This window comes from Scatophagus argus, chromosome 11 (assembly GCF_020382885.2).
Source record: "Scatophagus argus isolate fScaArg1 chromosome 11, fScaArg1.pri, whole genome shotgun sequence".
Classification (NCBI taxonomy): domain Eukaryota; kingdom Metazoa; phylum Chordata; class Actinopteri; family Scatophagidae; genus Scatophagus; species Scatophagus argus.
Window position 1 is genome coordinate 21328004 of NC_058503.1, and position 16129 is coordinate 21344132.

Genomic DNA, 16129 nt, shown 5'->3' on the forward strand with positions numbered 1-16129 from the left:
AAGCTGTTGCTTTAAGCTCAGACTTAAATGAGTCATTTATTCTTTTTAAAGGTTCCATTTTTCCAAATTCCAGTTTACTCCACGAATTCTTCATCTCTGTTCAAACGCACCAAGTTAATGTATTCGCTGTCTGAAGTCAAACTTTGTTGCCAAACTCAACAAATGAATACTGAGACATTTTTCTCAGCTGCACTACAACATCAGTCTGTCTTCTGTTTTACCAGTTTTCAAAATGGCAGCATTTCAGATCAAGAACTTGAATCGTTGCATTAGTTCAACCAAGCCAACAGCAAAATCTTCTGTCTTACTGCAAGATGAGATATTTTTAGACAAAACACGCACGAAAAATACCTCATTTTAAATGTTCCAAAACATCACCACGTCTGAGAACATGGCACTGGCCAAACCCTCGAGTGTAAATCTGGAACTACGACGTGATCACAGTGAACACCGATATAAATCACACTGATACTCCGATAAAACGCTTCTAACCTGTTCTACAAAGTGGTGAACGAAACCAGCTCATGACGACGTGCATCTCAAAGCGCTACAACTGCACCACACAGACAGAAAGTGCGCGGATCACTGAACAAACACACGCACAGACGCTCAGCGCAGGCACATTCACGGCGGGAACGACGACGACGGCGGCGGCGTCCCTGTGGAGCACGTGGACGCGACGCGCGAGCGACCGGTGCCCCCACTCAACATCACGACTGCACAGAACCCGTGAAGTGCGCTTACATTCACTGCTGCCGCGGGCCCAACGGTTTTCCGACGACGGACAGCCATGAAACGCACCAAGTGCCGCGTGCGCGCCAGAAGCAGGAAGGCGCAGCAGCCGCGTCACTGACGGGAGGAGGACGATGGAGGCGCAAGGCGAGAAGACACGCGTTTTCAAACGCAGAGAGGCAGCAGAAACACAACGAGTCGACCTTTAAGTCTCGTGCAAACCGCTCGTCTTCACGGGATCGACGTTCTCTTCGTTACGCCGATTCATAAAACTCTCAAACTCCAGCAGTTAAGCAGCTTAAAAAGGAAAAAAATTGGCAACAAAAACCCAACATGCTGGCAAAACAACACACACACACACACACACACACACAGGAAACAGGCATAATCGTGGTTTGAGAATTTCCCATCGGGTTGCTTCCATTGAAATCCAACAGCTTCAGGATATCAAACATCACATCCTCTTCTCATGGAAACAGCTTCAGTTAGAGGATAAAGTCTGATCGTATTCCACGTTTCTCTTCCTGTCAACAGACCAAAACCAGAAGCCCCCAGAGGCCAGCGACGACAACAGTTCCGCTCATCCATTTTGCAGTGTTTTTAGTGTGAAAGCAGATTTGTCAGGATCCCACGACTGCATGTCCCAAACAGGAGCAACCAGGCGGGAAAACCATCAATTCAAGTGTTTTTACATATCAAGGAAAAGCAAACATTCAAAATGTTAACAAGATTTTCTGTTGCTGTAACTTTAAGACTTGACTCATGTTTGCAAAGACAACAAACCAAAGAAGTAAGACAAAAGGTGGAGGACTGTTTGGTCATGAACACACCATAACTCCACCTGTGGACTGTGCTTTAAGAAACCACCAGACTCTCTTCCTAACCCCGATACTGCAGCCGCGCGCACAGAAGAAGGTCGCGACGTGCGGTACCCCAGCCAGAACCGCATCCAGCTCCAGGGACGTGATGTTAGTCACCACGAACCCGAGGGAAACGTTTGGTCCGCAACATGACAACACGTGGCGAACATTCAGGCCTCGTCCCATCATCACCACACGCTAATGTGGCTGTTTGACATGTTTAACACGCGGTCGCCTCACTGACTTCTGCGGCCGGTTTGGCACATGAAGGCAGACCGGAGGCGAGCGGATCAAAACACTGCGGCGGCCGTGTCACTTGCGACAGGGACCCACCGTGGAGGTAAACCGGACACACACACACGAGCACAGCCCTGAGGCCGCACACACATCTCGGTTGCTGCTGCCACGTGCTGACCTGATGAAGGTCAAGTCTTTTAGACTTTTTCCTGTCGATCAGCTTAATTACATCCACTATAAGTCAACGCTGTAAACAATAAACCACAACGGGGTGTGTGCTGACGATGAACCCACGTTCACCGACATCCAGCAATCAGGAGGGCTGCGACTCAAAGACGAGGAGCAGAAGCTGCAGGAGGAAATTAACCGCCAGCCATTTTTTAGCCATTGATTATTTGTTCTTGGTATTTTTTTCCCAGCAAAAACAAATGTCAAACATTTGCTGGCTTTGGCTTCTTAAATGTCAGGATGCGCCACTTTTCTTTGTCATTTATGACAGCAAATGAAGAGTGTTTTGGACTGCTGGTTGGACAAGAGAACAAACTGGTCACTTTGTCACGTCACTTCGGCCTGTGAGAAACTGGGACGAGCATTTTTCACATTTTATGGACTAACAGATTAACCGTGAAAATAATCGTCACATTAACTGATAACTGAAATAATCCTTAGCTGCAGCCCTGCTGGCCCATGAAAACTGCATCACAGGCACAATCGTCTCAAACCTTCATTTTGCTGCCTTCGTGATTGTTGCGTACTGAAGAGTGAATAAGGGAGGATGTAAACATCTTTACTTTGGATTTCTCTGATGGAATGAACGTGTGGCGACAGCCTGACAGTCATTGCTAAGCAGTAGGCAGTGTAGGAGTTTACAGCGAAGTGACCACAGTGAATTACGCCACTGAAGACACAAACAAAAGCAACACCTTTGCAACAGTAAGACCCTGTCGTGAATCTCTAGTGTCAGTAGCTTCACTGGCTGTGGAGTCGTCGCTCCTTGAAGGCAGAGCTATAGATATACAGAGTAAGGCAAACGTGGTTTCAGGTTAGTCCTTCAGAGCCACATTCGCACCAAACGTTCCAAGGCCGTTACATCCTCTCGATTTAAAACACAGTGTAATTACCATGGAGCTTTTAGTGCCAACACTGGGCAGACAGTTCCCCGAGCTAAGTATGTCTATGGCTCTGCTCCACGGAAGCTGGAGAGTCTTCCCGCGACGAATCCTGCGTCTCGACCGGCTTCAGCGAGTAAAGCTGTAATTTAGAGGAAGGCTTGTTATGGTAGAGACGCGGACTGAGCACGGCGAGATACCGTCAGAGCAGACAACACGAGGCCAGGGGGACGAGTGCCGCCAACAGGAAGTAGGTGACTCTGTAGAGGTGGAGCGGAGAGAAGGTCACTGTGGCGATGGCCAGTGGGAGTGGGAGGCAGGACGTCAGAGGCAGGAGTTTACTGGAGGAGATGAGGAGGAAGTTGAAGCAGAACCGGTCGCAGCTGGAATACATCTAATACACAACGTGTTTGTGTTGGTGAGGATGTGTTCTCACCTGTTGCTGAGTTTTAAAGTGTTGCAGTTTATGAGCAGCATGTACACAATAATTACAGGCACAATGTGTGGCCAGCAAGGGTCGGGATCCAACTGGGTGGAATACCTGCAGAGAGTCACAGCGCAGCTTTGACCGAACACGACTAGTAAAGCTCAACACATCAGTGGTTTTATGGAAGACTCGATTTGCATAACTGGTCTTGACAAATCCGATCCTTAACTGAGGCTCTGGCCGTTTAGAAATGAGCACTTTCCTAAACAGACGTGGCACTAATCACCGTTCTTAAACACAAGGAGGTAGTTGGCGCGCTTTCTAAGCCGGCGCGTCGTCTCTCACATGCTCTTATTTTAATACTCTACCTCAGGTTGCGGATCCAGTGGATGAGTGACGGTGCGCTGAGCATGAGAGGAAGTGTGAAGAGCGCTGACAGGCAGAGGTGGAGCTGTAAGTCATCCCTCACCTCCTGCAGGGCACACTCAGACAGCAGGGGGGCGCCGTTACATTCTTTTGACTTCCTGATGGATTCAGCGTCGACTGCGCCGTTCTCAGCTTCCGTGTGCTTCCGAGGGGCCTGGAAAGATGATGAAAAAGTTGAGTTATATATGAACTGTTTGCCGACAAACTGACGACCCGAGGCTGGAGGTGCGACTGGAGCGGAAAACAGTTCGACCTGAGAATCTTACCAGATTCAACATGTGACTCAAAGATCTTTCGGTCATCTGTAGCCTCAGGACCTGAACATGCGTGTGACAAACAAACAGACGTGTGCAGTCAGTGCAGGTTTAATCACTGATGCCGCTTTGTGAAACACCTGGAAAGGGCTTCATCTGTGTTATCACATGCCAAAACTCACCCTGTAAAGGTGGAGCAGGAAGGCGGCGAAGATCGACAGCGCTCCACAGGAAGTCCCGCCCATCACAATCAGACACAGAGCGATGAGGAGCTGCGTCCGCGGCCGCAGGGTGCCGCAGTCTCTAGAGACAGATGGTCTGCAAAACAGAAAATACAGAAAAAAATAAATATAGAAACACTTAACTAATACTGAATGAGACATTTAAGAAAGGCCAAAAACAATCCAGTCACAGTTTCAAATCACAACCTGCACCTCCAGGTTTAAATGTCCGGTCCACACCTGTGTAGCGGAGTGAATATTAGTGAGACCAGTCGCATCACGAGACGGAGGAGTGTGCTGCCCCAGTAAGCAACCGCCGCCCCGAACACGTAAAGCAGAGGGGACAGAAGGTGGGGCCATTCTTCAGCTGGTCCGCTGCCCTCGTGAAACGTTGCGTCAGGGGTGGCTGGGGGGAGAACATCCATGAGGGGGAGGCAAAGAGCTGACCAGACCTCTTGAAACCAGCTGCAGCTAAGATGAGGGAGGAATTAGAAAGAAAGTTAAAATTGTGTGATTTGGAGTTTTTATTTTTTATTTTTTGTCAATGTATATTTCTGAATGAAGTCTCATTTAAATTCAACATTGAACTTCCAAAGCTCACCTAAGCAAGAAGTGCAGAATATAAACGGGCAGACTGACTTTATGGGGCTGCAGGCCTTTGGCCACCACCTGGCTCATGTCTGCAGCTCGCCTCGTCTTCAGTATGGAGGACAGCTGCCCCCCACAGGCCAGGAGGAGGGTCACAGCTGTGTACACCGGCACCATGGGACCACAGAACCTCAGGATCTGTCAGGGGAGAGAGAGCACATCAGGCAGGCTTTCTCCTGTTCGGACCACAGATTACTCATCGGGAGCAACACGAGCATCAAGATATTCAAGACGGTTTTCATCTAGACAAAACAAACAAAGAAAAGAGAATAAGGAAAGGCAATGTGCAAATAAGACAACAACATCATACCTGTCCCAGCACCCTCGGTAATGAAGTCCTTACTGACACCTAAGGTTAAAACCAGAACTTATCATTTATTTCTCTACAGATTTCAACCTGTTTTTATGACAAGAACAACAATAATCACAAGGAACCGTCCTCAGGATGTGCGGGAAGTCAGAGGTTGCAGGAGCAGTACCTTATATTGGCAGTTGGGGGCAGTGTGGAGCCGAAGGAGGACATCTGAGGTGTTGTCTAGACGACTTGTGTGGAGCATCCCTGAGATCTCGGCCACTGATGGCACACTGGCAGACAGATGACAGAAACAGTGAATATGACGTGTGAACAGCAGAAACAACAACCTGGACACAAACACCGACATGAGTCACCTGACTGTGGTGAAAGAGTCCTCTCGAAACCACGGCACATTCATTATGTACACACTGGGGAGTCTATCTGCAGAGAAACAGCGATCATCATCACATTTTAACATGCGCACAGCCTGCATGCCTGCCTCTGCAACACGGGACAAACTCACCTTTATGTACTTTACACTGGCTTGCGACATTAATTCTGAAAGCCTGATAAACCTAAAGACACAATCGTGTTGAAAAGTTAGTGACAGAGTAGAAACAGGTAAAACCGAGTCCAGCAAACACCTGATGAAGTACTGAAAGCTACCTGGTGAAAGTGCTGCAGCTTGATGGTGTGAAGAAGTCCAGAGGAGTTGACCGTGATGTCGCTGACAGTCAAACCTGGAAAACCAACAGTTACTGAAAAGGAACGTTTCTTTTCCTCTACAGGGTTTCAGAGCGTCAGCAGCAAGACGACTCACCGAAGGACAGGACATGTGGCACCGGGACCGACAGAGTCTGAGATGCTTGTCTCTGCCACTCGCACTCCACCGTGAACTGTGGACCACACAACCACACTTTAGAAATTAGGGGTAACTATTCTACAGGAAGTAGAAGCGACTGATATCACAAAAGGTTGGAGAAGAATTCACGGTTTCCGGATGATGTTTTCCTAATGACTTTCTGTTGACCTTCCCAGCATCCTCAGCTGTACCTTGCTAATTAAATCATGTTTGCATGCCAACATGCTCAACTCAGACCGTACATAGACGACGTTAGCTGCTAAACATCAGCATGTAAGCTGTCAGAGAGAAGAACAGGAAGCATCGGAGAGGAGTGAGCTCTCATTTTGTTTCAAGCACCTGTTTGCCGTTGAGGTTGGAGGCTGAAACAACCAGATGGGTAACTGAAGACAAGTCACTGAGACTCAGAATCAGGACCTGAGGGGGACAACAGACCGTTATGAGTAACCAGCAGCAGCTGGACTGGACGGCGTCTCTTTAGAGGATAACTGATCACCTTGTATGGCGGCAGAAGCTCCGTTCCCATGGACAGGTCCACTGCATGCACACTGGGAAATTCAGAGGGTGCGAATGAAGAGAAGAATCGTGAAGATGAAGATGCGAACATGTTGACTGAGGATACAGACGGTGGGGGAAGAGATAAAAACACATTCTCACCATGAAGAAGCGTTTTTGTGTGTGCAGCCATATACCCAGCTGGTCATCTCCTGTTGGACGGCAACAATAAACCACAATCACCGTTTTCTTCTTTTCTTTTGAACTTATTTATACCTTTTTTTTTAATACACTTTACTATGTGTCTTCTGCATTGATTTCACTGCATTCGCTCATATACATGCACGCATGTGATTCAGTGGACACATCAGAGAAGCGGTTTCCATTCAGAAGTCTGACACCAGGCTAACGTGGACTCAGATGGCGGTGGAAACTCACCAGGTTGTTGCTGCGGCAGTAGAAATGGCTGTAAGCTTTCCTGCGACTCGACAGGGCAAACAGGAAGTATTTCATCTGTCCCTCCTGTAAGCAAGAGAGCAACACTGGTCACGACTGGCTCGTGTATTTTCTGTCTGCATCAGGGCTTTGCTTTCTGAGATCATTAGTCACATAACTAGACATCAGTCTGCATGAGGAGCTCTTTTACTACATTGATAAAGTCCAGAACCTTTGGTGTGCTGTAAGCCAGACGCAGCGTGTTAACTTCACTCCACGCTTCAGGAAAATCTGGAAAACAGAAAGAAAAAGAGAAAAGACAGGAAGCAGATATGAGTGAGTCGTTAACAGTGCCAAAAACCTCAGCGACTCACTTTGGGTTACAGAGTTAATGAAACTCAGAATATTTTAAAAATACAATACAAAAACAAAAGATATGACTCAATTACTATAACTAAAACTACTAATAATAACTTCATTTATATAGCAGAACTAACAAAGTGCTTTGACAAAGCAAAAGAAGGATCCTGCGGCAGTTTAACAACAGAAAGCCAAACAGTCCAGATCAAGGAAAAGTTAAGAGAAAGTCAACACAAAAATGACAAAAGATGCAAATTGCAAAAAAACAAAGTTGCAACATAAATTCAAAGAATAAAAGCAACAAGAGGACATGATCATGTAAAAGCAAAGAAATACAAATAAAAGGGGAAGAAATGAGAAAATAAATACAGATAAAAAACAGCAACAGAAGCAATAAAGACAACCTGACATTAAAGCAAGTTTATAAAAATGGGTTTTAAGAAGCGATTGAAATGATTCTGCGAGCCTCCTCAGACGGGCTGCTGCAAACAGACTGTGGGGATGTGAAGTTGTCTGTTAAAACCAGTAAAGTGCCTCTCGGCCTCTACACGATGAAGTGTTTCCTCGTACCCGAGATGGAGATGGAGGCGTCTTGAGTTCCTCCCGGCATCCTGACGGGATGTCGGACAAAGTGGTGGTTTAGTACAGACATTTTCTTCTCTGGGTGTACTGTGAACTAATAAGAACAGGCTGGTTAGCTTGCAATGAACGTTTCCCAGAGATGCCATATTTCATGAGACATGGTGGGATGACAACACCCCTCCACATTCCTTCACACAACATTTCTGAGAAAAAGGAGAAAACGTTTTAACGTCCGTTGTTCTGACCTGTCTGGTTTCAGGATCGATGAGGTCAAAGAACGTCCTGACGGTAGCGAGAACGAGCTCTTTGCACCTGGAACACAAGGACGCCGCATATTAACAAACTGCACAATGTTTAAATATAGTTCTGAATGAATGCTTAACGCCAGGCTTTTACCAAACGATGGACAGATGGTCGGTGGACACCCAAGTCCTGGGAACTGCAGTTGCCTGTGCAGAGACAAGAGGACATTAAAACATAATGTGAAGAGAAGTGCAGGATCAGGCATGTGTGCTGCATTCAGGGGCAGTATTTTCTGCCCCTAAAGCAGAACTATTGTTGGGGCATAAACTATACAGCAGGAAGAAACTTTTGACTCTAATCTCTTGAGGGAAAAAGTAAGTAAGGTTCCTCAGGTCTTACAAACATTCCAGGGTTCCTGGAAAAGATCCTGTTCAATGATTGGGCCAAGTGCCATTTAGCCAATTCATTAACAAAACTTACCACCAGTGATAATTTATTGGGGTCTCCCGGGGGACACGGCAGGGATGTCAGGCCAGACCGGACCTGGTAGTCACGGTAACCACCCCCAACAGACAGAACGGTGACGTTCCTGAGCTTGTTCGCCTGGTTCACCCACTTCTGTCTCACTGCAGAGTAGAAATCTACACAGAGCAGAGACAAAGCGAAGGCGTCACATATTCCACTTCGATGTACCATTCAAGACCAGCGTGCGAGCTCTCCTTACCCAGCAGGTACGGGTCCAGGGCCAGCACTGGAGCCAGGTGAGGGGAAGCCTGGGTGATGATGAGGCTGACCAGGTTGGCGTTGAAGCGGGGCAAAGTGTACAGCGCTCGGGCCACAACTCCTCCCATTGAGTGGCCGACAAGCACCACACTCTGAGGAGGGGTCTTCAGGTGCTGGCAGGCAGACGGGAGGAGGAAACAGACTGAGCTCACTCGCAGGATTCAGAGTTTTACGTCTACCAGAATGTAATGTTAGAAAAACAAAAACAAAACAAAGGCTTTGTTCTGTCCCGGTCAGTGTTGTCTGGTGTAGGTGGAGGCCCAACACATCCACTGCAGCTAAGAGGGTTGCAACCAATAGTGATAACAAGCAGCTTCTTCTTTAAATCTAGTCAAACGTCCTCATTCATTTGCTCTTATTACCACTTACAGTAAAGTAGACATATTAATAAAAGTCCCAGTGACCTTTGGTTGGGTTGTCATGATTTTAGATGACTTATCTTCTTGGTTTTTCATAAAATGACTTTGCAGGGTTTTGTTTCACTGTTGCACCTGCAGTCTGTGTGTGACCTCTTAGTTTGCTCTCTTTTAAACCTCATATCCAACAACTTGCACTGTTGGATAAAGCTGAAAACTGGCACTCACTCTGGTGTTAACCACCTGTGCTGCTGTATTTGCCATCACAAATGTTACAGATTAAACCCATGTAATGTACTGCCTGCTGCCCCCTGCAGGTTGACAGACATGTGAATATTTAATGTTGAATGGAATATTTACTAAGAACTGTTGTCTCGTCAACTTGTTTAATACTGCCACATGGACAAGTCAGGGGGACTAATTACATTTAGATGGTGATGAACAGTTTGACATCCATCCCCCACACTGAAACAGGACTCCACCTGCAATATCCATCATGTGCAGTAAGTAACCCTGTCTGACGGGTGGATGATATTTGAGGCCTGACCTTGTAGAGCCTCAGGATGGCCTTGATGCTCTCGTGCAGGAAGTGTGTCTGCCTGAGCAGACTGCCGCCGTAAAGCGCCACCAGCTCCTCATTGAAGTCCACGGTGAACACGTTGAAGTGGAGACCTCCCTCCATGTTTTCAGCCTTCCTCAAGGCCACAGAGCCCAGGGAGCGAGCTTCACCAGGAGAGGAACAAACAGGAGTGAAATCGTACAAATGTGGAGCCAATGCTACTCCTACTCACTGCCAAACGCTCAGATTTAGATGCAACAATTATTTATGCACATCTCTTGTGTACCATTTTCCCCAGACGGAAGGCAACACCCTGATCTTACGTGGCACCAACATTTCATAAAGCAGTTGTAACTTACGAAGTTGTGAAGCTTATCAAATAGCCGCTGATGTTAGAAATAAATCAGCATGAAGAGTGTAAATGAAGGGACTGAAAGCATCATCACAACACCACAGTGTAACTGCGAAATCAAAGCGCGGGTGTTTTTCCCTTCCTCCACACAACTGACAGCAGGAACAGCCAGCCGGCACAACCTCAGAAAGGATTTGTGTCGCTGAATTATTAGTTACAGAAAACATCAGGTCACCAGAACTCATGAAAAGACCAAAATAAACAATTTCGTTGTCCATCTTTTAATACAATCTTCCCTGTGGCACTCAGACCAAAACACATGTTCCTACTGAGGATGGAAATCTTTCTTTAAAAAAAAGAAAAAAAAAATCAATCATAAAAATACTGACTGATTTTTAAAGATTTCCTCAAACATCTGGGACCTGTAGTTTAAAGCAAATTTTACTTCATCAGGAGGAAACTGTGTATTTGACTGGGACCATTTTCAGCTGCGGATGAACACAAATGTGGTGCTTCAGTGAGTATTTATAGCAGCAGGACGGTGTAGGTGGGACTGAGCCAAAATAAACTACAGTGTGTGTGTGTGTGTGTGTGTGTGTGTGTGTTCATGGTAATGAGGGAACATGTCACCTGGTGCCACACTGATGGGTTTTTTGACAACACTAAAGCTCTGTGGCACGGAGGAAGACGATCCGTCAGGCTTTGATACACAGGAAGTACTTGTTAGTAGGATCAGCTTGTTGTTGGTTTTGGTCTTTTCATGTGATTCGTTGACAATAAGAGAAATACAGAACACCAACATCCCACCAGGCTCTGGATGTACACATCCTCAAATTAATACAAGAACCTTATTACAACAAGATAAAATAAAAAAACAAAATAGGGTTGAACAGTACAGTAAATAAAATGTGACTTTAAGACAGATATCACGATTCACTGGTGGAAAACTTCATTACTGGCGCCCATCCTTCTTGCACTTACCTTGCTTGTAGCTGCCTGCATTTCCGGGCAGGAAGAGCACAGGGGCACCGGTGAGTTTGAGCGCTCGGGTCTCCTGGGCGTACAGACCTTCTCCGTAGAGGTAGAGGCCGTACGCCGGGTACAGTCTGGCCACACGACGAGGCAGAGCCACGCGCTGTCAATCCACCAACACAGACACATTCAGTCTCAGACAGCCGTCACACGAGTAAAGTGAACACCTGCTGTACAGCCGGCAGACGACGCTTCCACCTCACCTACGTTATTATAAATACCTACAGTTTATTCCATTTTTATTTGATCTGAGCAGTAATGAGATGTTGAATTTCTGGTGCAGTTGTCCCTTAACGCACCCCCTGACCTTCTTTACAGCCAGACAAACATTAAGTGTAAAAAAGGACGTGGATATTACTGATTAGTCTACTGCAAGACCACGAATCTGAAACACTTTTGATAACTGATGAATCTTTTTTTTTTTGTCAGGCAAAAATACCAAAACTTGCGTTTGTGTTTCAATTGTGAGGATTTACTGCTTTTGCTGTATTTTTTTAATTGGATATTTGGGGTTGTGAACTGCTTCTTTTATTGACTTTACACCAGATGATTAATCATAGTGACAATGAAAATATTTATAAGTTGCAGCCCTAATACTGGCAACATCAAATATAATCGTTTCCAGTCCCTTCAGCTCAGACCTTATCACAATTAAACAACAAGCAAAATGTTATCACATTATGATTTGTCACACTGGCTATAAAATCTCTGACTTTCCCCTTTTCTTTGCCGTGGTGTGTTGGGGCAGCAGCATCAGAGCCAGCGACACCAACAGACTTCATAAGATCATCAAGAAGGCTGACTCTGTACTCGGTCTCAGGCTGGAGTCTTCTGAGACCGTGGTGGAAAGGAGGACGCTGAACAAACTGTTATCCAACATGGACAATGAACAGCACCCTCTCCACCACACAGCTGACAGACAGCAGAGCACCACCTCCCACAGGCTGCTACAGGGACAGATACAGGAAATCTTTCCTGCCACATGCCATCACACTGTACAATAACAGCTAAACTCTGGTCGTAACATACAGTCACTACGCACTTTTACGTTTACGTTTTACTCACTTACCTTACACTCTACCTCTACTTTATTTTGCACTACATTACACTGTTTACTGTTGTATATATACTTTTTATATTGCCTTGTATATATATTTTATATATGCCACTTTTATTTAGCTATTTTTAACATTTTGTTTAGCTTGTTGTGTGTATTGCTGCTGCTGCACTGCAATTTCCCAGCCTGGGATCAATAAAGTATATCTATCTATCTATCTATCTATCTATCTTTCTTGTCTTTTACTTCTTAAAAAAACATTTACTAAATAATTACTTGCTCTCTTGTCTATTCTGTATTCATCACAAGCTCTATAAGCCCAGATTCAAAACGACATAAAGACAGAAAAAGATTTTAATTTTTAGATATGAGGAGCACCTTCTGCTCTCCTTCCTCCCATACAACACAACAACAAGGCCGGTGCCCACCCAGAGCAGCTGCCCCCAGCTGTGCTCCACTTCTGGACAGATGAGCACATTAGTGAACAGGACGGTGACCTACATCACATTTTTAACTGTCTTCACCTGACTTGTGGCTTCTGTGCCACACACGGCCGTGACTTACAAAACCCGATCTGCTCAGACGATCAGCTTTATGGTTTTATAGCAAGGCTAATTTCGGCTAATCTCACCCCCCGCAACAAACAGGCACACCCCCAACCAACCACTCAGGTGAGTCTGCCGATTAAAGCCATTGAGAGAAATACATGGACACCAGCCCTGCACACAACTATTAGCATGTGTCGGGAAACGGCTTAGGAGACGTAAAGACAGAGATCATTTATGTTTTCTGTTCGGGTTTAAGCAAAATTTGATTCTCGGTGCTGGAATGATTTAGCGAAGCACAGGAGAGTTAGCTTCTGCCCACAAACAATACAACCAGTAGGTTAGGCTAGTAGCTAATTTGTGGATACTGTATGCGGTGTTTGGGGAAATAATTAGCCTCGCTACTCACCCGATACTCTGGGTATTCAAACATGTAGGTCATACTGCATCTGTTCTCCTCGAAGCCAGTCAGCAACTCCCGCAGGCCAGCCGCCAGAAGCCCCAGAACAAACCCGTAAAAGGCCACCGTGGCGAGTTTCATGGTTCGGTTCCGGCTCTGGGCTTTCGATATTACAGGTGTTTCATCTCCGCGTTCATTCCGCGCCCTCCTCGCCACCACGCAGGTTGACGTACTCGACCGGTTGAATCTCACAACAGAAACCAACATACTATACGAACAGCAGTGACGTGTACGTTTTCAGCCAATGGCAGGAAGGGACTTGAGGTACTTGACCAATAGGAGAGCAGACAGCTAGTGGAACGCTAACAAACCAGGAAGCTAAATCTAGCTGTTTTTGCTAAGTTTGACTCGTCTCCCGTCATTTCTTTCCTTCGTTTGTACAATTATTAGCTTCGATCCTTCAGATACATAGAAATAAAAAAAGACATTCCAGATGTGCCCATAGCGAACACTGTGGCCATATATGAACAAAGTAAACCTAATACATGTTGAGTGTAGAAAATACTACAGAAGTAACGCCACATTCATGAGTTTTCCGTTCTTTAATAAAACAATCACAGGTCTGCTGCAGATGCATCAAGCTGCCTTAACCCTTACAAACACACATGATATATACAGTACATACTGTATACATCATATACTTCAGGGTCACGTGAGTGCAGGTCACCCGTCAAATATTATGTGGGGAAAATAAATCGTTTTTTTTCCTGTGGAAACAAATCTGTCACATTGCATTTCAACAGCTTTACACCACACAGCCGTACACAGACAAACACTACATGGGAATAATTTACCAGACAAAAGTGGATTTTTGAAAATCACAAATTGTTTGTAAATCGTATTTGATTATTCTGACCCCATTCGTGAATGTACAAATCCTTCCACAGCAAGAGTTCACACACCTTGTCAAGTTCTGATCTTTGTGAAGTTTCACTGGGGTGGGGGTATCAGAAATGATGAAGAAAACCAACTGAAACACTGATATACTGCAGAGAGTCCTGACCAGTATTGGTGTGACCTATGTGTATCCAAGTGTTTGGCCCATGTGGGTTTCCAGCAGTAAGTAGTGGATGAATCAAAGTTTTTCTTGGTGCTTCCCTCCGACTTCCTGGCGAGGTGGTGTGTCTCGACTTCCCTCTTCAGCCAATTCTCTAAACTCAGTCCAATTAAAGAAAATACTGAGAAGATTTTTGTGTCTTTGACTAGTTTCCATTGGCCTCAAATCAAAAGCACCTCAATCCAAAAGCTTGGAGTGCTCTATCCTCGTAATGGTCCAGTCTGGAGGCACTCCCTTAGTAAACTCCCGTTGGAACCTGCCAGAAAGAAGATTATAACGAATATTCTAAGTCACACAAAGACTTGTTTAAAAAGTCATGAAGCTAATGATAATAAAGGCACACTCACTCATAATTTGCAGTTAGCAGTCTCTTGGTTTCCGCTTCTCCTTCTTCACCAGTGGCTATCTGGAACACGCGGGTTCCTTCCAAGCCGTCGTCAGGAATTCGCGCACTCGTCAGATACCAGAAACGCATCAGAATACTAACAAACTTTCTCCCTGGAAACATGATACAGACACTGATTAACACCGCAGAAATAATGACAGTGTGTCCTGTATGTTTGAAGAGGGGTCCCTCCTCCGCTGCTCTCACTGCTTTTTCCACGTTAAAGGGTTTTCTTATCCGAACCGAAAGGTCTGAGACAGTGATGTACGCAGATTATGAAGCCCATTGAGGAAAATTTGGAATCTGTGATGTTTTCCATAAATAAAACTGACTTGTAGAGGCTGAAAGAAAACAAAGTGCTAAGTTGAAGAACTGAGCAATTTATACACAAATATTTACATCTAAAAGGTTACAGCTGACTTAATTTTGCATTTTTCCTGTCAACAAATTTCATATACAAAACGAGAGGAGGGTAACACTGACCGTTGTCGTCGTAGTAGATCCCCACATCTCCAGGCGTTGTGTACATGATATCATCAGAGTCTGCACAGAGAGCTCTCTTAAGGTTCGATGGCAGAAATTTGCATTTTTCCTCAAGCTTTTCAATCAACTGCAAAGAGATTAAAAAAAAGGATAAAGTTAACCATGAACAGATGTTATACAGAAGGAAGATTATTTTTAAAATGCTTCAAGTTTATTGAGTGATACCAGAAAATACGCGTTGGGCTGCCATACTCACATCTTTAGCCACAAGTCCCTCCAAAGCGTCAAACTGACACCGTGACAACAGTCTGGAGACATGCGAAAAGGCCTGCAACAGTTCACAAAAGGCATCCAACAAGCAGCGGTGGAATGTGAGTGAGTACATTTGTTCATATGCTGGACTGCATCAACCCTATTTATTTATTTAAATGGCCTTAAATAAAACTGTGGCTACATCATCTGTTTTCAAGGTTTCACAGACCTGCTTCGCTCCCTCCGTGAATTCCTCAAAGCTGAAGTCTTTATCAAAGTAAGCCCTGATCAGAAAGTAGTATATTCTGGTGCGAAACCAAAGGAAGGGATTCGGGATGCCGACAACCACCATCTTCTGCTTCTGTCCGCCCCGGTCGGAACTGTAGTGGCGGATCGCTGCTGCCACAGCGGCGGGTGGTGGAGAGGGAAGGCGCAGTTTACCGGGCCGGTTTAGGATAACACTTCCACTTAAAAACAGACGAGTAAAGCTAAATGTTGATGGCATTCTGTAACAACCTCTTAACATGAGCACCGCCATCTTTCTTTCCTCTGACGCTTTTTTTTTGGTCCGTTTGCTTGTATCTTCCTGTGAGGAACAAATAGCCTAAATTAAAAATACAGA

The 16129-nt window shown here is 45.4% G+C and overlaps 2 protein-coding genes across 2 annotated transcripts; both read right to left on the minus strand.

Moving 5' to 3' along the window:
• Window positions 1–949: 949 nt before the first annotated feature.
• pgap1 (post-GPI attachment to proteins inositol deacylase 1) lies at window positions 950–13560 on the minus strand. The gene is made up of 26 exons (XM_046403752.1): window positions 13280–13560; window positions 11218–11371; window positions 9873–10048; window positions 8911–9082; window positions 8667–8827; window positions 8340–8392; window positions 8189–8255; window positions 7932–8037; window positions 7234–7292; window positions 7005–7088; window positions 6729–6778; window positions 6568–6619; window positions 6411–6488; window positions 6030–6105; window positions 5876–5949; window positions 5733–5784; window positions 5584–5650; window positions 5394–5499; window positions 5225–5263; window positions 4868–5052; window positions 4507–4737; window positions 4228–4363; window positions 4058–4108; window positions 3734–3945; window positions 3375–3479; window positions 950–3279 (listed from the first exon to the last, which is right to left on the minus strand). The coding sequence occupies exons 1-26, from the start codon at window positions 13535–13537 to the stop codon at window positions 3141–3143; spliced, it is 2943 nt and encodes a 980-aa protein (XP_046259708.1). The 5' UTR covers window positions 13538–13560; the 3' UTR covers window positions 950–3140.
• A 297-nt stretch (window positions 13561–13857) lies between these two features.
• maip1 (matrix AAA peptidase interacting protein 1) lies at window positions 13858–16098 on the minus strand. Its single transcript, XM_046403771.1, has 5 exons — window positions 15737–16098; window positions 15512–15583; window positions 15256–15382; window positions 14735–14885; window positions 13858–14643 (listed from the first exon to the last, which is right to left on the minus strand). Exons 1-5 carry the CDS (start codon window positions 16043–16045, stop codon window positions 14565–14567), a joined length of 738 nt encoding a protein of 245 aa, XP_046259727.1. The 5' UTR covers window positions 16046–16098; the 3' UTR covers window positions 13858–14564.
• Window positions 16099–16129: the final 31 nt, after the last annotated feature.